General features: G+C 36.3%; 2 protein-coding genes and 1 long non-coding RNA gene across 11 annotated transcripts; 2 read left to right on the top strand and 1 right to left on the bottom strand.

Annotated features, from left to right (window-relative positions):
• Nucleotides 1-1,412: 1,412 nt before the first annotated feature.
• LOC130745884 (pentatricopeptide repeat-containing protein At5g39710-like) lies at nucleotides 1,413-10,676 on the top strand. Of its 5 annotated transcripts, XM_057598299.1 has the most exons (5): nucleotides 1,413-1,887; nucleotides 1,992-2,066; nucleotides 2,987-3,057; nucleotides 9,149-9,456; nucleotides 10,112-10,670. In XM_057598299.1, exons 1-4 carry the CDS (start codon nucleotides 1,879-1,881, stop codon nucleotides 9,321-9,323), a joined length of 330 nt encoding a protein of 109 aa, XP_057454282.1. In that variant the 5' UTR covers nucleotides 1,413-1,878; the 3' UTR covers nucleotides 9,324-9,456; nucleotides 10,112-10,670. The 5 variants fall into 5 exon arrangements, with proteins under 5 accessions (XP_057454282.1, XP_057454278.1, XP_057454280.1 ...); XM_057598295.1 differs by lacking the exons at nucleotides 1,413-1,887; nucleotides 1,992-2,066; nucleotides 2,987-3,057 and adding an exon at nucleotides 5,386-7,974 and having other exon boundaries at nucleotides 10,112-10,676; XM_057598297.1 differs by lacking the exons at nucleotides 1,413-1,887; nucleotides 1,992-2,066; nucleotides 2,987-3,057 and adding an exon at nucleotides 5,386-7,120 and having other exon boundaries at nucleotides 10,112-10,673.
• A 1,900-nt stretch (nucleotides 10,677-12,576) lies between these two features.
• On the bottom strand, nucleotides 12,577-15,872 carry LOC130745883 (uncharacterized). Of its 5 annotated transcripts, none has more exons than XR_009021935.1 (7): nucleotides 15,564-15,872; nucleotides 15,233-15,486; nucleotides 15,052-15,152; nucleotides 13,863-13,961; nucleotides 13,593-13,743; nucleotides 13,258-13,463; nucleotides 12,577-12,878 (listed from the first exon to the last, which is right to left on the bottom strand). It is a non-coding gene; the product is annotated as an uncharacterized LOC130745883 (long non-coding RNA). The 5 variants fall into 5 exon arrangements; XR_009021936.1 differs by having other exon boundaries at nucleotides 15,099-15,152; nucleotides 15,564-15,871; XR_009021934.1 differs by having other exon boundaries at nucleotides 13,258-13,419; nucleotides 13,593-13,961.
• Nucleotides 15,873-17,287: 1,415 nt separating this feature from the next.
• On the top strand, nucleotides 17,288-23,683 carry LOC130744725 (uncharacterized). The gene is made up of 4 exons (XM_057596885.1): nucleotides 17,288-17,308; nucleotides 17,917-18,453; nucleotides 18,524-18,605; nucleotides 23,538-23,683. The coding sequence occupies exons 1-4, from the start codon at nucleotides 17,288-17,290 to the stop codon at nucleotides 23,681-23,683; spliced, it is 786 nt and encodes a 261-aa protein (XP_057452868.1).
• The last annotated feature ends 593 nt before the right edge of the window (nucleotides 23,684-24,276 follow it).

Below are 24,276 nucleotides of genomic sequence, written 5' to 3'. Positions count from 1 at the left end.
TAACATATTTGAGAACTTTTTGTTGAAGTAATTTGTTGCTTGAAAAAAATGTATTAAATATACTTTAAATTTGTTCTTTTATATGTGAGTTTATTCCATTTTAGAAACATAAAAGTAATCTAAATTGAAATTATGTTAGTAATTTTTCTTAGAATGAACAAGTTAGTGAAATGAGTCTCGATATATCACTTGCATCATATACACAAGTGCCTTCTGAACCGTGCAATAAGATCACCATAACGTGGCTCTTCCACTTGAGTTATCTGAGCTCATACAAGCCATACTATTCAATGATATTGGAAAAAAGTAACTTACTTAATAGTATTATTGACTGATGGTCGCTTTTAGAGGGAGGGTAAAGTCTTTCAAGTTTCAATAGAAGCCTTATTACCCTCTTTGCGACTTTATCACTTCTAATACTACATTGCATGACATTTACATTTGTGGAAATTCATCTTCAATTTGGTTTTTTTTTTTTGCAAAATTTCATTCAAATGAAAAATTTGTAGGAAAATTTCTCAAAAATTTGTTCATAAAAATTCATAGAATAAGTCATAAGTAAGAATCACGAGAAAAGATTAACTTTTGTGATTATTTTTTACCATAATTAAGTTAACTGCCGCAAATATTTGTATTAGGTCATCTACGAAATATTTATATTGCGTGTTCAAAAATGTCCCAATTTTGGAGCTATTTTGTTATTTTCGCAGTTTAGGAAAACAATTTTTCTTTTGTAGTCCAACCATGGGTCCATGGCGCTGAACCACTAGGCACTATGGTGGACCAGGTCCATATTAGATCGCCTTACTTTTACACATCATTATTATATACTACAAATTTATATTTGAAATTCAATTATATCAAAATTAATTTTATCCAAATTTTATTAAAATAACAATTTTGTCCGACTATAAAACAAATCAGGTTGCCTAGTGCATTTAAAAAAAAAAAAGTTGCCTAGTGTTCCCTATTAATTGACAAGATATTCGGCTCATGGAATATTACGAATCCAAAGCCAAGAGATGGTCAAAAGCTAAAGCTAATACTTTGACAATGAAGTAGGCATTCAAAGAAAGGTTTTGTCTACCGTGCCTCATTTTCTAATTGAGGCACGGTGGTGCAGTTTAATTTCCACAATTGGATTTAATACTTAAATAATAAGTGGTCTAGATGTAATGTTAGGAATAATCGCAATAACTAAACTACCCTTCACTCACTTTCTTTCTTCTTGTTTCTCCCACTTCCGCCGGAGAACATAGCCACTGTAACACCAAACTCAGTACAGTCCAATTACAATATTATATGTGTGGGGTTTGGACCAATAAATTTCATCAAGAAATATGTGAACTCGTTTATGACTGTATATTCTTAAAGACAAAATTATAATTATTGTTTGTCTGAATTCAAATAGCAAACTCAGTAAAACAGGTCAGTAAACCTAGAAAGCTAAAGAGTATGAAAGTTTCCCAACATTCATCCATTACTGAAGCATTGAAAAAAACGGATTCATTGCGGTGTCCTTCAGAGGTGGTGATGGCGCGAACCCGGAAAGAAAGGAGATGGCGGCGACCGATTTGGGGCTAGGAAGGAGATGGTGGTGCGTGACAGATCTGAAGGGGAGCGTGGTGCTGCGCAACTAGGGAGTAAAAGGATAGCGGCAGCGTGGTTCTGGTTGAGGTCGGGAAGGAGATAGTGGTGCGATCATAAGGAAAACGAGATGGTGGCGGCGTGGCCATGGCAGCCATACGCAGGGATGTGTACTGTTTTCTCCTTGCTAATACCTATTGTCCTGTGGTTTTTTTTGCAGGTTTTGACACTACAAACGTTGCAGTGCTATAAGGTTTGTGCCATTTTAGGTTCTGGGACTGTTCTGGCATAATGGTTAAGGTAGGGAGGTGGTTTTTCCCTTATCCGAGTCTTCCTCTCTTGCCATGGAATGCTATTTTAATTGGCTCCTGAGATACTTTATTTCTGGTGCATATTTTATGCAGGTGCTGGTATGTGAGGACTTAATTGAAAGAGCAAAGTCAGTTTTCGTGGATGTCTCTCTCTGCCAACATTTGAAGGTGTTTTCTTGGATTAGTCCTATATTCTTACTTGGCTTATTTGGAAGGGCTCTGTTGCTTTGTGCTTTGAAAGTAGCAAATTGATACAAAGAGACCCCTCTATGTATAGTTTATGTAGTTAGCCTTTGGGCATTTGGTATTCCCTTATCTTTCTCTGTTCTGTTTTAGTCTTAGTTTAATCTTTCCTTCTCTTTCTCCTCTATTGTATTTCTCATCTATTTGGGTTGGGGCACCCCCTTTGCCCCTCTTAATACAACTCTTTGGCTCATAAAAAAAACTTTAATAATTACTTTGAAGAGCAAAAAGAGATGGAATGCAGGTTTTTCTCCTTTTATTAATGCTGTCATACTACTAAAGGAAAGGGAAATATTTTTCAGCAGTTGAATTTGTATTTTTATATTTTAAGTTATATTGTGTTTCCAACTATGTCACAAATAGAATAAGAAAGCCTTGGCAAGTAGAGAAATCTGATTTAGTATCAAAGAAGAAATATCTCATGTCATGTACCATTTAGTGTCATGTCTTTATGCAGGATTGTTAATTTAGAAAACTTAAGAAGCTATAACCAGATTAAGATATTGATTTCATTTGCTAAATATTCTGTTTAGCCTCGCTCATGTGGTTACTGAGGTGGACTTTAGGGAGGTTTGAAGGCTGAACTTTTATAGTAAAAAATATTAATTACAGAGTGAGAATAATGAAATGTTGGCAAAAATTCTGCACTTTCAGTTCCTTTCTGTTCCAAAACTGTCAAAGTAACTTTGGGGGTATGAACTTGAGCCCTTCATGTTGATTCTGCAAAAACTTTCTTTGTATCTGTTATTTCTTTCCATATTGTAGTTACTGAAATAAAAACTTTCTATAACTTTGCTTTCCTATATCATATAAGATTGATGTTTATGCTTTTGGATTGGTTTTAGTGGAACTCATTACTGGCTGAAAGCGAATTGAAGCGTGAAGGTCTCCAAGAAAGGAGAACTTGGTCTTATGGGTGAGTTAATGGCTTAATTATTGAGGAGTTACCTTAATTCCTGAGTATGAAATGGTAAAATTCATTACTTTTGTGTACTGTGGTTGAGAATAAACAGAACATTATTAGTATGAATCATAATCTACTCCTTTCTGATAGTGCAAAGCTTTGATGTCAATTTCACCTTAGCTTATTGCTTCTAGATCACAAAACTGTATGATGGCCTATTTGATTTCTCATGTTACAAGTTGCAAGGAAATTGAAAATTGTACATTTTATCTGGTTCAAAGATCATACTAGACTTAATAAAAAAAGATCAGACATAATCTAGCTTTAAAGTTTGACAGATGTTATCTTTCTTAGGTGTCTTATTGTGTTATAATAGTCTATTATATTGGTCAGATCTCTTAAATAGTAAAATTCTATGAAAATCAGTTTGAATAGGGAAGATTGAATTGTGTTTACCAATATTTTGAAATTAACCAAGTGCTTACTTTTTGAGTGGATAAATGTAAGTAATGCAAAGTTTTATTATGGCAATCATAAATGTAAGTAATGCAGAGTTTGAAATTACATTACTTTTATCTTGTGTGGTTTTGCGGGTGCATCGAATATGATATTCATTTGCACGCTAAACCTTTTATGAAGAAGGGGAAATGAGCGATTGATTAGTTGGTTGATCCTCAACTCAAGTGCAGTTTGAGATTCTCAAATTAAATGGGTAGAATGATTAAAGCAGCATGTGTTCCAAAGGAAGAATCTAGGAGCCATACAAGAGATTATTGAAAAACTAAGGTTAAGAAGAACCTACTCTCTGCAAAAGAAAGAACACCAGTTTTCTCGCCAAAGGCTGGTTGACTGATTGGTCATTGTGATGAAAAGTCACTTTGCTTTGGCAATGCGTGGAGTTTTAGAGTTAGAGGAGGGTTTATCTTCCTCATGTTCGTTGTTTAGAAAATCTTTACGATTGTTGTCAAAAGTTTCATACTTTTTTGTTTTACATTGGTCTTTTTTCAATCGTTATATTGGGATTGGATGCCCAAGTACTTATGTTGTCCTAGACCCAATTTTTAAAACTAAATTGAGACTTCCTTTTTTTTTGAAATTAAATTGAGACTTCCTTATCCTCAATGGATTTGTGTTTTTGGGCTCAATTATTAAACACTACAAAGGATACTTTCATTCCCAAAATTTTTTAAGATAGCAAAAATGAATTTGGCTCATCTCAAAAGAGAGACTCACTTTTTCAATAAGCTATCAAATGTTTATAAGAAATCAACGGCTGAGATTTAGAGTTGTTTGTTTCAGCTTTTGTCTTTTAAAAAAATCATATTTTAATTAATTAATTTTTTTTAACTTTTTAGGTGTTTGTTAAAGCTTTGAAAAAAATCATTATTTAAAAAAAATGAAATTAGATTATTTGGAAAGGCTATTTTTCGGTTATAAGAGGAAAATTGGAAAAACTACTTAGATTTTAATTATGCAAACAAATAAAAAATATATTAGAAATTAACTCACTTTAAATTTAACTTAACTACACAAATTAATTAGTTTAAGATGGTTTTTGACATTTGCTCAAATGTGATTTTTTTTCATCTATTTTAATTTTTTTCTCTTTAAATTTGACAAATGTACATAAATAAATTGTTGAGTAGAATAATATAGGTGGACTTCTAGAACTTCAGGTTTTAAAAGTGTAAAGTTATTACAGTTTATATGATTAAGTTCATGTTGTTCATAAGACAACCAATGTTGTTTATTCAAACAATTTATACGATCTATTAAAGTTATTATTATGATTAATTTAAACCTATATATTTGTAAAAACAACAATTAATAAAAGTATGATGTGTAACCCTATTAATGATTACTAAGATTTAACTTTAAATTATATTCCAACAATTTATATAATTAATTTGCAGGGTTAATGGTCGAATTAATCACTGATTTTGTAAGTGAGTTTAATTTTAGTCTTTTGATGAAAAAATGATGTTTAGTATGAGAGGAGTGTTCTCTCTCTAAATATACCACTTGACATGAATTTTTGTTTAAGTTTTACATGAAAGATTGCACTTGAGATCACATTTACATGCAAGATTGTGCCAAACAACACACACAGTGTGAAGCACAGTTGATCTTGGAAAACTATCCAATTAATCTCCACACTGAAAATGATATGTAAAAAACATCAATAGAAAATAATTACAATCAGTAAATACGCCATTGTAGTATTCCATATATATCAATACAGATCTATATTCTATCAAAATAATTAGTATGTTATTCGAATTAAAATCCCCCGTGCTATGCACGGGTAAACGGGCTAAATACTAGTATATGTAAACTAGTGGCTAGTAAGGAGTATTCATTGCAAGTTGCAACCCTATGAGTATGAGGCTTTCATCCACCGCCACCCTGAAAACCTTTCGCCAGATCTTCCGAAATGGCATGTCGCCGCCGAGCGTTAACATTTACAACTTCAGGATCCGCGGCTTCGCCGGCGCTGGAAACTTTGAATCAGAATCGGCATTGATAGTGGCGAGATGCAAGGAGAAGAAGGTGCGGGAAGCGTTTGGGTTGTGGAAAGCCATGACTGACAAGGGTGTGGAGCCAAATTTGGTTTCGTCCAATGCGGTTATTCAGGGGTTGTGCGAAGAAGAACGGATAGAAGAGGCTGAGGAGGTGGTTGAGGAGATGAATCGGAAGGGTTTGACCCCTGATGAGAACACTTACATGTCTCTGTTTCAGCTGCTCTGCGACCGGTGCGAAGCAGATAAGGCTTATAAGGTTTTGAGTGAAATGATTGTTAGAGGTTTGTCACCATCTGTCGTTATATACAACAAGCTTGTTAGTGCATATTGCGTCGGGGAGAGAGAGAGGGTTGAGAAGGCTGTGGGGATTTTGAGGGTCATGGCTAAGAGGGGTTTGTCCCCTGATGCTGTTAGTTATACCACTGTTATATCCGGGTTTTGTTATCTTGACGAGCCGGAGCTGCAGTGGCGGAGCTTGCAAGGGACTGGGAGAGGGCTCGGCCCTCCTATTGTTTTGAAATTTTTTTTTACCAGTACTACTATGTAATAGTATTATAATATGTTATGAAATGGAAAGTACATATAGGTAGCTAACTAGTAACTAGCCCCGTAGGATAGCTCAGGTGGTAGGAACTGAGGACATATGTGTTGGGTAGGGGGAGGTACATGGATCGATTCCTGACGGGTGCAATTTATCTTTTCGATTTACAAAAAAAAAGTAACTAGGTAATTGTGTGTGTCAAATATGTATGACTCTATAGGTGTATTTTAGGTCATTCAATTTAATTTCTTGTTATTCAACGGTTTGTACTTGTATAGGGGGACTGATTAATGCAATTTTAGCTGGCTGTAGTGGTTTGTTATTTCCATGGACTTGCTAGGTTTATACATATTAGATGCCTTCTCTTTTCAAAAAAATAAAAATCGGCCCTTCTATATATTTTGGTCAAGCTCCGCCACTGCGGAGCTGGACAAGGCGCTTGAAATGAAGGCGGAGATGCTTCACAAGGGCATCTTACCTGATGCTGTCACGTATGAGTTGCTTATACAGACCCTGTGCCTGGAGGGAAGCTTGTCCAAAGCATTTGATCTCTTCCTAGAGATGCTGCGCGGGGGTGTGTTGCCAGATAAGCTTACTTATTTTATATTGATGAATGCTTATTGTCTTGAAGGTAAATTCTGTAAGGCTTTTCATATGCATCATGAGATGACACACAAGGGTTTTTTGCCTGATTTTGTTTCTGGGTTTTCACCCTCTCTTGTTACATACAATGCGCTTATTCATGAACTTTGCCTTTTGGGGAGGGTTGAGGAGGCTTTGGGGATTTTGAGGGGCATGGCTGCGATGGGTTTGCCCCCTGATGCTGTATGTTATACCACTGTTATATCCGGGTTATGCAAAATCGGGGAGCCGAGGAAGGCATATGAATTGAAGTTGGAGATGGACGGAAAGAACTTCTGGTGGCTGGATCTAGACACATATGACTCGCTTATGGAAGACCTGTCGGATGAGGATATTTATTCTAATATGATGAATGATTATTTTGCTCAAGGTAACATGAAAAAGGTTTATAGATTGGATTATGATATGAAACACGATGGTTACTTAACTAGTGACGTTATCTTTCGTGTGTATCTGAATGCACTTAATAAGAAAGCCAGGACAATAGATGCTAAGAGGACCCTTCTGGATATGATTTATAAAAACTTGTGGACTAAGCCATCTTATTTTACATATGATACTCTGATAGAGAACTGCAGTAATAATGAATTTAAGAGTTTGGTAGGGCTTGTCAAAGATTTCAGCATGAGGGGTTTAGTGGGTGATGCCGGCAGAGCTCGTGACACAATGCTTCACGGGAATTATAAGCCAGAGGGATCAGTTTATAATTTATTAATATTTGATCATTGTAGATCTTATAATGTTAATAAGGCATATGATATGTACAAGGAGATGGTGCATTATGGCTTTGCTCCTCATATGTTCTCTATACTTGCTGTTATTAAGGCTCTACATTATGATAGAAGGTACAATGAGATGATGTGGGTAATTAAAAACACATTGAAGAGCTGCAATCTCAATGATTCTGAGCTACATAAAGTACTTAACAAAATTAATGTCAGGGAATGTGATATTGATGCTCTTTTGGATGTGCTAGCTGAAATAGCCATGGGTGGTCTGTTACTTGATGGTGGAAAGTGTTCATATGCTTCAGCAAGTACCTAATATCTTTGGTTCTGCTTGTTGAACTCTGTTATCATAAACCTTGAGTTGACCCTTCCACCTTGCATCTAGCATGATTTGGCTTGGAGGCTTGCAATATGGAAAGTTTTCCCTTGTTAGGAAAGCAATTTATCATCTTTTACTTGGAACTCTACAGCTATCAAAGACCTCCTTCTAGACCAGGTCGTTCAGATCTTTTTTTTTAATTGTCAAGTATGAAGTTACTTGCTTTCAGTCATAAGTAGAAATCAGTAGCTTGGTATTTTTTTAATCAAAAGGTCTTTCTAACTCTTGCTAAATTACTTTCAGGTTGGTGGGAATCATGTTTTATGATTTTATGAATTTCAATAATTTTGAATGAGGGTTGCTGAAATCAACAAAGTATTATCTGACATGATCTGTCATTTATTATTTCACATGAATGATAAAATTTAAATCTGTTCTCCCTAAACTCTCAAGGTCCCAAGCTCATAGGGTAAATCAGTAAGCTGGGGTCCGGGATTGAAGATGTTGGGGGGTTTCACTAACTCAAGTTCTTTCTGTCTTCTTGTAGACTCTTTCTTGTCCCTTGGTTTGTTGGGGGGTTTCACTAAAATTATGTGTCTTATTACATGTTAAATGCGGTAATAATTGCTCTTCAGAGGTTACGGGTGGCTATTTACCGTTGGGAGTTATTGCGCTCAGACCCTTGGGTTCCCAACGGTGAACCAACGGCTTCTAGGGCCAGAGTACTTCGAAGGATGGTTTTTAGGAGATGCTATGCATTTGGTCCCTTCTTTTCGACCGAATTGTCGCTATGCGAGAACTGGGGAGGGACACAACCCTCCAAGCCCTTAAGCGTGTGCGCTTAATGGACTTTAAGATAAGATTTCCTTTTTGATCCGGTTGTTTAGCTATCTGATAACTCGTGAGGGACACTGCTATCCAAGCCATTTAGCGTGTGCGCTTGATTGGCTTTAAGATAAAACTCATGCAAAAGCTAAAAACTTTATGACTGAACCACCAACTGTATAAAACTGACACCCAGATGGAGAACATTGCTCCAGAATCTGAGATAGTGCAGAGCTTGCTGCAGCTGAGAATTTGATGTTCATTGGTGTCATAGTTTTGTGATTTTCTAGAGTTTACTTCTCATCATATTATCAGTAATGTAATATCATCCTTTCCTTTTGTCCTTTGTTGAGATTTGACTGGTTATCATTACAGCTATAACATGTTTGGATGAGGTTCTCTTACCTGAATTAAGTCTGAAGTTTAGAGCTACTCACCCAGATTTGATTCTGACTACAAAATCAATTATGGAAGAGTTTCCAATCATGCACTTAGCACATAATCTGCTCATGTTTCTGTTTTTTAGGTATGTTGGTGATATGGTAGTAACAGTATACCTGTTGTGCGAGCGAGCTTGGTTTATGGCTGCTCCTCCATTTTGGGATTGTTGCATTACTTCCCTTCCTATTCCTTCTCCACCACTCTTAATTCAGCATGATATTGGGGCCTTGCTTGTTTCTTTTGGCCGGGGACATCATTAGGATGATGTGTGATCCGTTGAAATGAGAAGGTGGACACTGTCCCATGGTTGGTGGTGATTCATTAAAAGTGAGATGCCTTATAGTGTGTTTGGATTAATCACACACATGCTGTTGCAGAGAATGTACTTTTATGGTAAGGAAATTGTTCCTTTCATGGTTGCACACCTCTTAAATGTGCAAATTCATTGCTGCTGAGAATGTACTTTTGTTCACTCCGCTTCTTCATTGAAGGCTATCTAATCTAAATGTGTAGCCATATCAGGTTTCTAGGTTATAGTAATGCCCATGGTAGTGAGCTTTACATTTTATAGTGTTCATGGTAGATCACTAGATCTATCCACCTATCTTACCTTGATCTGATTCTTTACGTTGTTCATAAACTTCTCAGACTTATTTTTTCTTATAATGTGGTTCAATGAGTTTTTTTAAGGTCGATCTTTCATAAATCTTTAAAAGCATACAAATAGTACAACCTCATTTTGGTATCTGAAAGTTTAATTGCTTGATCCATTTAGTTCTTGAAAATATAAACATAAAGGTCCCGTTTGGAAGAGATTATTTGAGCTTATTTTATAGTATAAATGCTTGTGTTAATGTTTGGAAGAGCCTATACAAATAGCTTGTTGCAACACTAGGCCAACTCAAATCTTTTATTTCACTTGTTTGTAAAAGCACACTAACATTGATACTGATTTGTTGCATCTATTTTGTTATTCATTTCTTGTTTATCTTTCATTGAAACCTGATCACTGATTCTAACTAAGCACTCTGCCTCTGTCTTTTTGTAGTCATTCAATTCGGTCTCTATAGTCTATAAAAAGCTGCTTCATCGAGCCCCAAAGGCTTTGAATAGGTACAGCCTACCTTGGTTGCACCTGCAGGTGACCTTGAATTGTATATAACTTCATTCAATGTTAATGTGCATGTGAGAGATGTCTGCACAACCTAAGGTTGTTGTCAAAGTTGAAAGTGAAGAATATATGCTGGCTTTGCAAGTAAGTTTTGTTCAGGGAAATTTTATGGTACATTAGCTAAGTTCTTGTGGAATGTGTGTAATATCTGTATTGGATACTTGCTTGCTATAGAGGATGACTATTAGAGAAAAAGCTGGCATTCATAGAGCAATGTAAGGTAGGAAAGTTTTTAGTTGTTCTCAAAGAAATCTTGTGGCTAATTTTAATTGAACAGTGTGGAGAAGGCAAAGGAATGAGGTCATAGCTCTCTTGCATAGTAGTATTAATTTAGGTTATAAGTATTAATTTAGATTTAGGTGACTTTTTCCTTTTCTTTTTAATGGAAAATAGGAGGTTTTAAAAATCATTTAGTTATTACATTTTACTTAAAAAATAATTCAAAAGGTTGTTAAAAAAAATTAATTCAAAAAAGGTTGTACTGTTTTGCTTTTCCCTAATGCTATCTTTCTTTGTATGATCATACTAGTACTTTTTACCCGTGTTTTTATGTGATTTTTTGAAATTTGTGTTATTTTTTAAAGATATTTTATGGATTAAAAGAACAATATTTATTTGATATATAAGAAATCATGAGTTCGTAAGTTTATTTTTGTATTGAAGGTTTTTATTTTTATTTTTTAGTTGCCATTTTTTTTATCTTTTGTTGTTGTTTTCCTAAAGGCTCGATTGATGGTTTTTTATATCTATTGAATAGTTTATTATAGAGAGTTGAAATAACATGTATGTGCTAAAATAGACACTTAATTATTATTTTTTATTTTTTTACAATTGAAATAATTACATTGAGAATAAAACTGAGAACATATTGTTCCACATTTCCTGTAAAAAAGATCTTCATCATATGACATTGCGAAAAACTTTTTTATAAACTACATTTGAAGTACTATGGAAATTGTTGTCATAACTATCACAAATGAGAATTTTTAATCCTTTAGGATACGTGACTCTTCGGATTTTTAATTGTACCATGTATCTTCGAGTGTTGTTTTATTATTAGTGGGAGATTGAATGATTTATGACACTTAAGTATTAACTTTAATTATTTATTCAGTTACTCAAAATATATATATATATATATATATATATATATATATAAATAAAGGTATTTATCATTTCTTCCAGTTTTAATGAAATTGAATTTTTAACTGTTATGTTATTAATGACATTAAACATTAGTTATATATATATATATATATTAATTAAGGTACTTATCATTTCTTCAAGTTTTAATTTAATTGAATTTTAAACCGTTATGTGTATAATGACAATCTCCATGTCTGTTTTCTTTCTTGTTGGTTCAGACTATGATCTCACTTGAGAGAGTGTGTTCCCAAGCTTTCATTATTCATATGTATTGATTTCTGTTTTCAAAAAAAAATGCTCATGTAACCTCGACTTAGGTGTGATGAAGGCCAAAGATCTCTTCAAGAGTGCGCCTCTTAAGAATTGAACTTTCGATTAAGGGGTTCAAACAACTATTTTTTACTATGAAACCGACGTCTGTTGAGTTTGATTTTTTATTAAATGATATTAATTCATATTATGTAACCACTAACTTAGATACTAAACATATGTACTTGATTGACATGTAGTGGAAATTAAATGAGTTTTATGTCATTAAGTTAAGTGATTCATTATCAAGTAAGAGAGTTTAAGAGTATTATTATAACCATGACTTTGTGTGCCTATGTATCCTATTTTATTTCCTTGATGAATAAATTAATTATTTGTTTAATTTTTTTTAAAACTGTAAACTTTTATGTCTTAAAGATTTATATTCAAGTTAAACCGTTGTAGTGCTAGAGCCTTTTCACTAAATTAATTTTGTGTCCTTATAAGCCACCTTGAATAGGTATTCCATCATAAATGATCTTAATCTGATAACTGCTATATATCCTAAATGATATAAATTCATAGTATGTAACTTAATTTAATTTAATTCCATTAAGTTGATTGGTGTCTTATTAAGGAAGAGAATTCACCATGACTTTTATTATCATGAATGAGTGTGACATTTTGGCTTTTAGTATGGGCTAAAATGTAACTCATGGAATGGAAGTTTTTGCTGAATGACTCCTAATAAAGACTAATAACAGTAAACCTTGTAATTTTTTTTTGTAAGTCTAATAACATTAAATCTTGTAATTGAATCTTAAAGATAGTTTACTTTTTAACTGACCCTGAAAGACACTTCAACGCAGATTTAATTGTTACATCTTTACCTTAGCTACTGCAGCCAATGCATAAAAATAAACATCCATCATTCATGAGTGCCATCATTGTAAAGAAGAAAAACATATCTCAAACCATTCAAATACTTGTCAAAGTGGTTCTACATCAAGTTCTAATTCTAAGTGGTTCTACATCAAAGACAAAAGGGAAAGGAAGTCCACTTTAAGCTAGAGAAGTAAAGCTACCCAACCACAACCACTTTTTGATGAGCAAGCTGAGAAGCCACACTCTTTCTAATATGCAATCTTCACAGCTCAAAGCAGCCACAACATGCGAGGGACTGAGCAACAAACTCACCAAGAAAAAAGGTGCACTCTTGAAAGCATTGGTTTTCTACATCTTAAGGTATCTGCAACATGCATGAAAATTAATTAATTACAAAATGAAAATCATTGGTTATCAATCACTGCAAGAGAAAAACTCATGAAAAGAAACGAAAAAGTCGAATTTTTTTCTATTGATAAAGTACACAATCCCTAGAAAACACACAAAGAAGGATCAGACATCAAAACTCGTAGTGTATGAATGAGATCTTTTTATCTGATGATTGAAAGTGTTATATCAGGACATAAGCGTACTTGATATGGTAGAAAAAATTCCATAACTCATTTTAAATTTTATTCTTTAAGTTTCTGAGTTCTATGAATCCTTGGTTTTGGCACCAAAATCAGCAGCACATGTATTGGACTCAAAAGAGGAGGATGCAGGGTAGGGATTTTGACACCAACCTCAGTTCTACATATGACTTTCTTGGTGGGAAATGGGTTCCTTATGTTTAGAACTTCCACATTTTTGAACAATTCCTTGAGCCATACCAATCCAATAGTCCACAAAAACAATCAACATCGTGTTTACAAAAGGAAAATGGTCCAGTTTACATCATGCACTGCCTAAACACACATCAGTTGACCAAATCGTGAAACCATAAGCAATTCTACAAATCAGAATACAATGAAGCAGAAAGGTATACTATCAGTTGATCTATCTTACTTTCATCATTCAGCTTTAAAAGGTATATTATCAATCAAAACAAAAGAAAGAAATAGATAAGATTGTAGGTTACCTTCAAGTCCTTTCTCTCTGTCCACAGGAAAATCCATGAGCAGAAATCCCATTAGAAATCTCACCCTCTGCTGTAGGCTCATACCATCACTCTCTCTCTCTCTCTCTCTCTCTCTCTCTCAACCGCAGTTCATTGTAATGAAAGAGAAGCCCTATTTGGTTTAATTGTGTTGGCAGAGCAAGGTCGCAGAGAAGGAGTTAAGTCACTCAAAAGCTACAAACTCTCTCAGACTGTACAAAAAGAAGTAGTACACGAAGAGGAATATCTCACCTCTGAAATCAGCCAAATTTCCTATTCAATGTGTAGTACAAAAGAGCAGTTGTACCGGCTGCAGTGGCCATGGTTGCAGTTGCCATGATTTTCCTATCCCTATAACAGCAGCAAAAATTCCCATTTAAAAAAAAATTCAAAACAGAAAACTGTGATACAATTTCCCAATGTAAGGCAACTAAAAATCCTTGACTTTTCCATTGGTGACCAAATGAAACGAAACCAACCGAGATGGAATCTTTCCCCCATTGGGTATCAACTATCGAGCTCAAATTAAGAAGAGAAAAAAAAAAACTGGGCATAAAGTTTTCTAATTTGAACATAATGGAAACATTGGTGGTGGGTTAAATTTGCAATAGAACTTGAACTTTGACAATTCACTTGATCAATCAATAGAAAAAGAAAAGAAATTGAATGAGAAAATCAATTAAGCCAACGAAAATCAATAGCAGACAATTGTTCTACAATTAAGCTACTAAAGAACTAAGAGAATCAAATATCAGAGTTCAATTCTTTCTTTAAACCCTTGATCATTATGAGATAAATGTTTCTCTCGCAAATCATGGAACATATATGCAGTGGTCCAATCCTATGTCTTATTCAAAATGAAACCTCCAAGTAGTTCTATTTCAAAAAAAAAAATCATTTGTAAGTAGAAATAAAACAACAACTGATCATTAAAATGTTCCAAACACTGAATTTAACCTAAATTTGAGAAGGGAAGAACCTCCAACTATGCCAAAGCAGCCAATCCATTTTGCAGTAAAAGAAAAAAAAAAGTAGGAAGACTAAGCCTAACTCTTTGTAACTCCACCAATTATCAACTCCTAGTTCTAAAGAATATAACCAAGGGGCTGATAACTTAGAATCAAATAGAACAAAACCATAAAAGAAAACCTTGAAAGGACAAACACATAGATTCAACGATTTAACTGAAGACATATAGTAACATCCAGTGCATCCGTTCAAGCAACCGGTTGGAAACCAACACATGTGTGGTTTTGGGTAAAACCTTTATACTAAATGCTGTTGAGTGCAGATATTGTAGTGGCTTGGGTTGTTCTGGTCTAATCCAACTAAATAGAATGAAACTAAATCGGGAAGAAAAGAAAAGTTCCAAATAAGAAATGCAACTTGATAAGCACAAAAAACACAAAATGCTCAATTGATTTGAACATTAAAAAGATACCATAATTCAAAAGTATCCTGAAGCTGTACATCACCGAGAATACATACATAAGCCAGTGGCATGAAAGCATTTTCAGCCTTTTGCAAGTCTCAATGAACATCCTGCAAAAAAGTAAAATAGCAGATTAGAGTGAGAAGGTGGCACAAACAATAGAAAAGAATAGATACTCATGACGTTCTACCAAAGAATTAACAAATTTGAAGCCCTCATCGTGTCTGGAAGTTTGATGGAATCACACCACCGCATCAAAATTATGATCCTCAAGTCTCTGATTCCATTTCACTCTGTCGTTTGTGATGCTTGGGAGCCACAAAATTGGAATAGGTTGGAGAAGATGGAGCGTGGGTAACAGCAGAGGCGGCGTCGCATTCTGTCTTGCTCGGGGCTGAGGTCGGCGCTCTTGTGGCTGCCGCCTGGAACATGGCCGCCGAAATCCTAAATTGAGAAAGGAAGAAATGAAAATCATGGCGAAATTTTACGAAACAACAAAACCCTACTTCTAGAGAACATACCTTGCAAGTCGAGGGAAGAACACCTTCAAGCTGGAAGTTGAATCTCTTCCATGGTGGTGGAGGCAGCCTTGAGGTCGGGGTGAGTTCAAGAGAATCGCATACGAATGACAAATAAAACGTTTAAGGAAACCAACAGTGAAACGGTTGCACGGATCACGTTTCTGAAGGCAAAAAGACAACAACATTTGAGATGGAATCTACGGTTCTGATCAAATCTAAGAGAAATAATTTGCGTTTTTACAAAAATACCCATGCTTAATTTGATAGTGGTGTGGAATGAAATACTGAATGACTAAATTACCCTCCAAGCTGCAGAAACTCTGCTTTTATATATATTATAGATTATAGATAAATATAATTTTTTTAAAGGTTGTTACATTTGTTTTTTCTTTTCTTTCAAACCAAGTAAATTGACGTAAAGGTTCAGGCGTTCAGCACTTTATCTCATAAATGAGTGGTTGGGGGTTAAATTCCGACAATCTCTTGCCACTTAGTGGGTTGAGACAGGGAATTAGTCTCACGCCTATCACCTGTCACCAACACGAGTTGAGAATAAGTTATGAAGCTTGAGGAAGGGAGAAACTTGTTGTACTGCTGTGTGGTACATATCACGTGATCCTTTCTATTTTTATTTTTCCCATTAATTAGGTTGGATGTGAAAAATGGGTGTTAACAGATTTATTTCACTCTTAACATAACTTTAGAAAAAAAAAATGAATGTAAGTTTAGAATATTTAACGTGGACCAGCCCATAATAATACATAGGATCTTGCAGTGGCCGCTTTGAATGTCTTAGATTGAAGCGTGGAAGACGATAGCCCATTTTTTTATTCGTTTGGATCTCGACAAGTTGTGACAAGCCAAACAACTATAGTCCAAACAAGCATATCATTTTATTTCATTATACGGCTTATTAATAGTTGTAGTACTTGTGGGGCATGATTAATTTGAACGACATGCACAAAGTCAGTAAATAGTAATGCAACCACATGCTAAGCACCATGATCATATGGTCAAACTTTTATAAATTAGAGTATTATTCATCAAATAAGTGTTACAACATTTTTTTTTATAGAGGACAACACTTTCTTTTCTATACCTTTTTCAACCCTCTCTACTCTCTAGTTGGTTGAAAAAATTACTAAAGTTAAGTTCACTATAAAAACAACAATGATATATACACACCTCATATTTTAAACACTTCATTTTCACCTATTTTTATTTCTATCTCTTTCATCTTATCATCTGTCACATCTCATATTTTATCTTTCTTACTTTTTTCTTTTCTTCCTATCTCTCTCATCATCCACCTCTCTCCACCTCATCTTAGAGGTGTGAACATAACATTATTCTATTCCTATAAAAATAAGACACACATGAATTTCAACTAATTAATAATAGAGTGCCATGTTTATCATCTCATTATTAATTTTATTCTCATTTATTTATTTAATTACTTAAACATGCAATTATCAATGTGAGAGGATGAAACTTGATATCGATAATTGATTTTAATGTCATTTCTATAAATATTCATATTATCTCATTCTGCACTTTCAACATGCATTATATATAATTTGCATTGCGCAAGTATGTAATTGTGTCTCTCACACATAAGTGCGGTAAAATTGACCAGTAAAAAAGTAAAAAATGAAAAGTGTGACATTAAAACAACTTCGAAATCATTATTACTCCTAGAGAAATGTCATGTAAGAGCATCTCCAATGGTAGTATCTAATGGGAAGGTTGTGAGGATAATAGGAAGATATGTTGGGTCAAATGGGAGAATGTTTGTAGACCAAAGAATGAAGGGGGGTTGGGGGTGAAGGATTGGAAATTATTCAATTTGGCTCTTATTGGGAAATGGAGGTGGAGGATGATTAGAGAAGAAGGTAACTTATGGTGTCGAATTTTACAGTTTAAATATAAGGGGACAGTTAAACTCTTTGACTCATGTTGGTGGAAAGATCTCAATGCGTCTTGTTTCGGCAACAATTCTGGTGGCTGGTTCGATGAGGCTCTTTGCAGAAGGGTTGGCGATGGTGGAAAGTTTCTATTCTGGGAGGAAGATTGGTTGGGGGGGGGAGTATTTAAAGAGCTATTTCCTAGACTCTATCTGTTGTCTTCTCAACCAAAGGCAACAATAAAGGAGATGGGGAGGTGGAGGGAAGGTGTTTGACTTTGGGAGTTTAATTGGCTGAGACAATTACTTCAAAGGGAAACTGAAAGTGTTAATGAACTTTTGCAGCTGATTTCGTGCTTTTCTCCTGCAACTGTGAGATGTGATGAGTGGTGTTGGACTAAGGATGGTTCTGGAATTTATTATGTATGTTCTGCATATGAATTTTTGCAGGGTAGGGTCGAATCCTTAGCAGTGGACGAAAAAGTGTTTACCAAACTGTGGGCAACAAAAGCTCCTTCCAATGCGTTGGCTCTTTCATGGAAGATTTTGAATAACAGGATTCCAACCAAGGTGGAACTAGCAAGGCGTAACGCTTTACCAGAAGGATTGAATACAGCCTGTGTCTTGTGTGCTGACAGTGAGGAATCTATTGCTCATTTATTTCTGTCTTGCAATATATCTTGGAGGATTTGGATGCAAGTTTATAAGTGGTTGGGCATGTCAATGGTTCTCACTAATTCTGTAAGTCAACACTTTCTACATCATGTGATTCCGGGTATTAATGGTAGAGGAAGTAAGGCTGCCTCACTTATTTGGGTAGCCACTGTTGGTGTCATTTGGAATTTAAGAAATGGTGTGGTTTTTAGAGGGGTTTCAGTAGACACCGCAAGAATCCTAGACAGTATTCAATTCAGAACCTGGTTGTGGCTCAAGGCGAACAATTCATCATTTGGGGTGTCAGTTTATGAGTGGATTGAAAACCCAAGAGTATGTTTGGAGATGCTATAATTGGTATTTTTTTCGGTCTGTTGTTTTCTGTGTTCAACTCTTCTTTCAGGTCATGTTTATTGCAAGGAGGGATGTTATTGGAATTGTTAATTTACTCTTCGTGGGGGCAGCTAGCTTGGTGATTCCTGTCAGTACTTTGGCGTGGAACTTCTTTCATTCTTTGTGGAGCTATTTGATTTTATACTACCATTTGGAATTTTGCTGCATTGTGTCATGATTTCCTAAGCTGAGTGGCATTCGAAGATTATTCATACAGAGGGGCTTGCTTGATTGCTTTTGTATTTGGCAAGTTTATTTAGAGTGGGGGTTTTTGATTATCACTGGTTTATGGTAATTTGGGCTGGTTGTATGATCATATGACTTTGTATTTTTAGGCCCCTTGGAGATTAGTCTTTGATATTAGATCTTTGTACTCTTTTTCCTTGTCTAGGTTTTCCCAATGCGGTTTTTCCTAGAAAGGTTTTAACGAGGCAAATTTCATCTATCTCTCTCCTAGGGGTAGCGGGTTTAGTCTAGAAGTTGTTTCGGGGTTAATCTACTGTATCTCTACTGCTTATTGCTTCTGTAATTTTTTTTCTTTCTACTTGTATTGGGTTGAAGTACCCCTTGTACTTCTATTCAATATATTTTTCATGGCTTATAAAAAAAAATCTAATGTTAAATACATACTCATATGAGTATCTATTACCATTTGAGTACATATTCAATTTCAACATGACAAAGATGAGTATGTGGGAATGGATACTCTACACTAGACTTGAAAAATGAGCTTGTATTTATTACAAGCACTTATAAATAATTAAAATAGAGATAAATAATAAAATATACAAATGTGATGTTGATTGTGATATCCACTATAAAAACATTTAAGAGTTGTTGGGTTGGAGTAAAAAGTTAGTAAAGTGGTGTAGATGATGTGGCATTATGAGGAATCAACAATGATATATACACACCTCATTTTTTAAACACTTCATTTCCACCTATATTTGTTTCTATCTCTCTCCTCTTATCATCTATCACATCTCATACTTTCTCTCTCTTACTTTTTCTTTTCTTCCTATCTCTCTCCTCATTCCACCTCTTCCACCTCTATAAGAGGTATGTAAATAACATTATCCTATGAGGAATAGCAAAAAATGAAGTATAAATATTTTAGTGATTATGATAAATATAGATGCTCTAAGAGCAACTCCAACGCTGGTTTCTTAACCAGGTTGGAGGTGCTAAGAAACCAAGGGCCAGTTTCTTACCCATTGGAGCAGGGTTCCATCCGGTTTCTTAGCTAAGAAAAAGTGGGCAGAGTTGCTTGCAGAAGCAACTCTGCTTTATCAGTTTCTTAAATAAAATACTATACTTTCTCTCACATTCAGTTCCAACAGATTACAGAGGGAAGAAACAGGGTTAACAGATTGTATGAACTACTACAATTTTATTCAAACAATAATTACAAAGCATCAGAAAAATAAATTTTTACAAAGAAAAATGGAAAAAAAAAATTACAGAAGCTGAAGGGTGTAAGGAAAAAAATTACAGAAAAAAAATTACAATAAATTTTTGCTTGATCCGGTTGTTTTTCTCTGATCTGGTGGCGGTGGCAGAGGGTGGCCCTTGAGGAAGGCTTGCATGTCTCCGATCCAGTGCTTGAGGGGCGATTTGGGTCAAGATTGAAGCTTTGGTGGCGGCTGGGGTGTGTTTTGGTTGCGGTGAGGAGGTGATGAGGCGGTTTTGGTGGCGGTGAAGGTTGTTTGGTGGCGGGTCAGTGGCGGTGAGGTGGTTTTGGTTGTGGTTGTGGGTGTTTGGTGGCGGAGAGGTGGGTTTTGTTTGAGGTTGTGGGTGTTAGGTGGCGGTGAGGAGGGTGGTGAGGGTGAGGAGGCCGTGAGGTGGCGGTGGTGAGGGTGAGGAGGCCGTGAGGTGGCGGTGAGGAGGGTTTGGTGAGGAAGAAGAAGAGGACGAAGGAGAAGAGGACGAAGGAGAAGAAGAGGACGAAGGAGAAGAGGACGAAGGAGAAGAAGAGGACGAAGGAGAAGAGGACGCAGGTGATCGGTTGGTGATGTTTGGTGATCGGTTGCAAAAGAAGAGGACGAAGGAGAAGAGAGGTTGAAGAAGAAGCTGCGTGAGAGAAGAGAGGAAGAAGAGAGGAGCGGCTAGGGTTAGAATGGAGAGTGAGGGAGGAAAAGTAGATTATATAGTGGGTGACCGGCTGAGCCGGTCATCCCACCGGCTGGTGCCGGTTTTCTGCCCGTTTGGGCTTTTTTTTTTTGAATTTTTTTAAATTGACCGGTTTGACCGGTTTTTCTGCCCGTTTTCTGACCGTTTTTTCAAATCTCCGACCGTTTTTTCAATTCTCAGATTCTTTACCTTATATATAGTGCAGTAGACCATTTGAAACACCAACATTTACTCCCACAATTTCTCTCTTGTCCAAAAATTCTCAAATTTCTCACAATGTCTAATCCTTATGAGCAATATTATCCACTGCTCGACAATGAAACACCTCCTACAAGTGAAGGTTTGCAACCTTCGCCTATGTTTCCGGCACAAAACCAACCTCCGCAGATGATTCACCCGCAAAGCCAACCTATGATGGTGTTCCAACAACAAAACCAACATTCGCAGGTGATTCGCCCGCAAAGCCAACCTATGCCGATGTTCCAACAACAAAACCCACATCCGCAAATGTATCAACCACAAAGCCAACATCCGCAGATGTGTCACCCTCAAAACCAACCTCCTCACACCGGTGGTAATGTTCAAAATCCTTCGTATCAAATGTTTCCACAATCGTTCTACCATCAAAACCAACCTCAGGGTCAAATGGGACCATATCCACCACAAATGTCTTATCCAAACAATCCACAATATTGCATGTATCCACCACAATACCAAGCACCTCCTACTGGTAGCAGCAGTAGTTCAAAAGTCTCAAGTACACAATGTGAGGCTATGCCCGAGGAGCCTGAATTTTCTACTCAACGGGGTCTAGATGATATTGATCTTGAAGAATCCGGAAAGAAACGCACCAAATGGAGTGGTAAAGATAATATACTTCTTCTTCAGTCATGGCTCAACGTTTCTACCGATCGGGTCGTGGGAAATGAGCAAAAGTCAGATTTGTTATGGAATAAGATTCGAGCCCAATATGAGGAGTACCGCGACGATGCCTCTCCTTCGAGGACATGGTTATCCCTGAAATCTCATTTTAATAAATTGAATGCTGATCTTCAAAAATTTGTCGGTTGCCACACTAAAGCCGTCAATCATTGGAAAAGTGGACACTCAGATAAGGACATCATGGCTACGGCGCATCAATTATATCATGTAGATACGGGTAAAGATTTCAAACATGAGAATGAATGGCGGTTGGTGAAGGATGAACCAAAGTGGAAGGGAACATTTATGACAACCAGTTCAACGAGGCAGAAGAAGTCAGGAGATGGGGTGTATGCAACATCGTCTGACCGGAGTGCATCAATTGAGGGCGACGAATATGAGGCGACACAACCAGCTACCCGCCCGTTGGGAAAAAAGAACCAGAAAAGGAAGGCCAAAGTAGGAGACACAGCTTCAAGTGATCTCGATTATGTTCCTAACTCCGAGATGATAGCCATCGGGAAAGCTAAACTGGGATTCCTTGCGAGTTTTGAGAAGCTGAAGACTGAAGAACTGGAGGTGAAAAAGGAAAAAAACAAACTTCAAAAGACGCGGTTATTGAAGGAATACAAAGATATCCTTATGGAGGACACATCTGAAATGAACGAGGTGCAGTTAGCAACGCATCAGCGCCTAGTTGAATTCGCCATGAAAGAACTAGGAATGTCTTAATTCTTGTTGTTGTCTTTCTTAGCGTGTGCCAATGTTGTGATTTTAGCATTTCTACTTATTGATTCTGCATTAGTGTTGTAATTTTAGCATTTCTACTTATGTGTATTGCATCAGTGTTGTAATTTTAGCATTTCTACTTATGTATTCTACATTAATGTTGTAATTTCAGTATTCGAATTTTTCTTAATGTGTACTGCGTTTCTACTTATGTGTTCTATATAGTCGTTGGGGAATATAGTCGTTCGAGAATATAGCCGTTGGGGAATATAGTCGTTGGGGAATATAGCCGTTGGGGAATATAGTCGTTGGAGAATATAGCCGTTGGGGAATATAGCCGTTGGGGAATATAGCCGTTGTAGAATATAGCCGTTGGAGAATATAGCCGTTGTTGTTTCTCTTATTTATACATGTCATATTTCATTCATCTCAACATTCAAGAGTTGTTTTGTCCTCTCATATTGTCTTCCTCCTATCCAATTACACTGATAGTTTCTCATTGTGTCATAGAATGGATCCAAACAATATGGCCGACTTGGACATTTACGACGTTGTCATTGACGAACTTATCAATGACACGACTATAGAAGATATGATGCAGGAGGAGATGGAGTTTTATCAACGACGTGCCAACACCGTTAGGCCCAAGCGAACAAGAAAGGTGATAGAGAGAGATCGTGAAGCTGGGAACGAGCGGTTGTGGAATGACTACTTCTCCGAAAATCCTGTGTACACGAAAGAGCTTTTCCGACGAAGGTTTCGAATGCGAAAGCATGTGTTCCTCAGAATTGTAGGGGCCCTTGGGTCTCATGACCCGTACTTTTTAATGTCTGTCGATGCAGTTGGAAGACAAGGCCTGTCACCATTACAAAAGTGCACCGCCGCTATTCGTATGTTGGCGTACGGATCACCTGCTGACAGTGTTGACGAGTACGTTCGAATTGGTGAAAGTACTGCAATTGAGTGCTTAAAGAATTTTGTGGAAGGTGTGTGTGCAGTATTTGGTGAAACATACTTGAGGCGCCCGAACCAGGAAGACATTACCCGCTTACTTCAATGGGGCGAGTCTCGTGGATTTCCAGGTATGTTGGGTTCTATTGATTGTATGCATTGGGAATGGGAGAATTGTCCAGTTGCGTGGAAAGGTCAATTCACCCGAGGTGATCATGGAAAGCCCACAATCATGCTTGAAGCAGTGGCATCACAAGACTTGTGGATTTGGCATGCATTTTTTGGCATTGCAGGTTCTAACAATGACATTAATGTGCTAAATCAATCTCCGGTTTTCAATGAGGTTTTGAGTGGAAATGCTCCCATGGTGAACTTTAGCGTGAATGGAACAATGTATAACATGGGATACTATCTAGCAGACGGTATCTATCCCCCATGAGCTACATTTGTGAAGACCATCCCAATGCCGCAAGGAGAAAAAAGGCAAAAATTTGCGAAAAGACAAGAAGGAGCAAGAAAGGACGTTGAACGTGCATTCGGCGTTCTCCAATCTCGGTTTGCAATAGTTCGTGGTCCATCACGCTTTTGACATCCGAATGAGATGAAGTCAATAATGTATGCTTGCATCATATTGCACAACATGATTGTTGAAGATGAGCGCAACACGTACCGAGGTAATTTTGTTTATGATCAGGTCAATAATGACATATTGGATGTTGAAGTAGTAAGTGGTCCTATTCCCGCTTTTAGAAATATCTTGGAAAGAAGAGCACATCAAATTGATAGGTCAATTCATCACCAGCTTCAAGCAGACTTGGTGGAGCATATTTGGCAGCTTCCCGAAAACGAGAATAATGAAAATTAACCTTCAAGTGTTATTATGTATTTCATTTCAAATGTATTGTTGCTTATTTTTCATTGTCATGTATTTTCTTTCGTCTTTATTTCTATCATTCAATAAAATTGTTTTTGCTAGAAATAACACAATGTACTTTTTTATTTTTGTTTCAAGTTAACATGCCGATATTTAAA

Source organism: Lotus japonicus, chromosome 3 (assembly GCF_012489685.1).
Source record: "Lotus japonicus ecotype B-129 chromosome 3, LjGifu_v1.2".
Classification (NCBI taxonomy): Eukaryota; Viridiplantae; Streptophyta; class Magnoliopsida; order Fabales; family Fabaceae; genus Lotus; species Lotus japonicus.
This window is presented reverse-complemented; position numbering and strand designations above follow the sequence as displayed.

What these genes read in the sequence shown, in the direction of transcription:
- LOC130745884 (XM_057598295.1), top strand. Translation starts at nt 6,436, where the DNA reads ATGGACTTGCTAGGTTTATACATATTAGATGCCTTCTCTTTTCAAAAA.
- LOC130744725 (XM_057596885.1), top strand. Translation starts at nt 17,288, where the DNA reads ATGGTAGTATCTAATGGGAAG. An exon ending in TGGTAGTATCTAATGGGAAG is followed by an intron (nt 17,309 to 17,916) that starts GTTGTGAGGATA and finishes GAATTTTTGCAG; the next exon opens with GGTAGGGTCGAATCCTTAGC. An exon ending in TAGCTTGGTGATTCCTGTCA is followed by an intron (nt 18,606 to 23,537) that starts GTACTTTGGCGT and finishes TTGGCATTGCAG; the next exon opens with GTTCTAACAATGACATTAAT.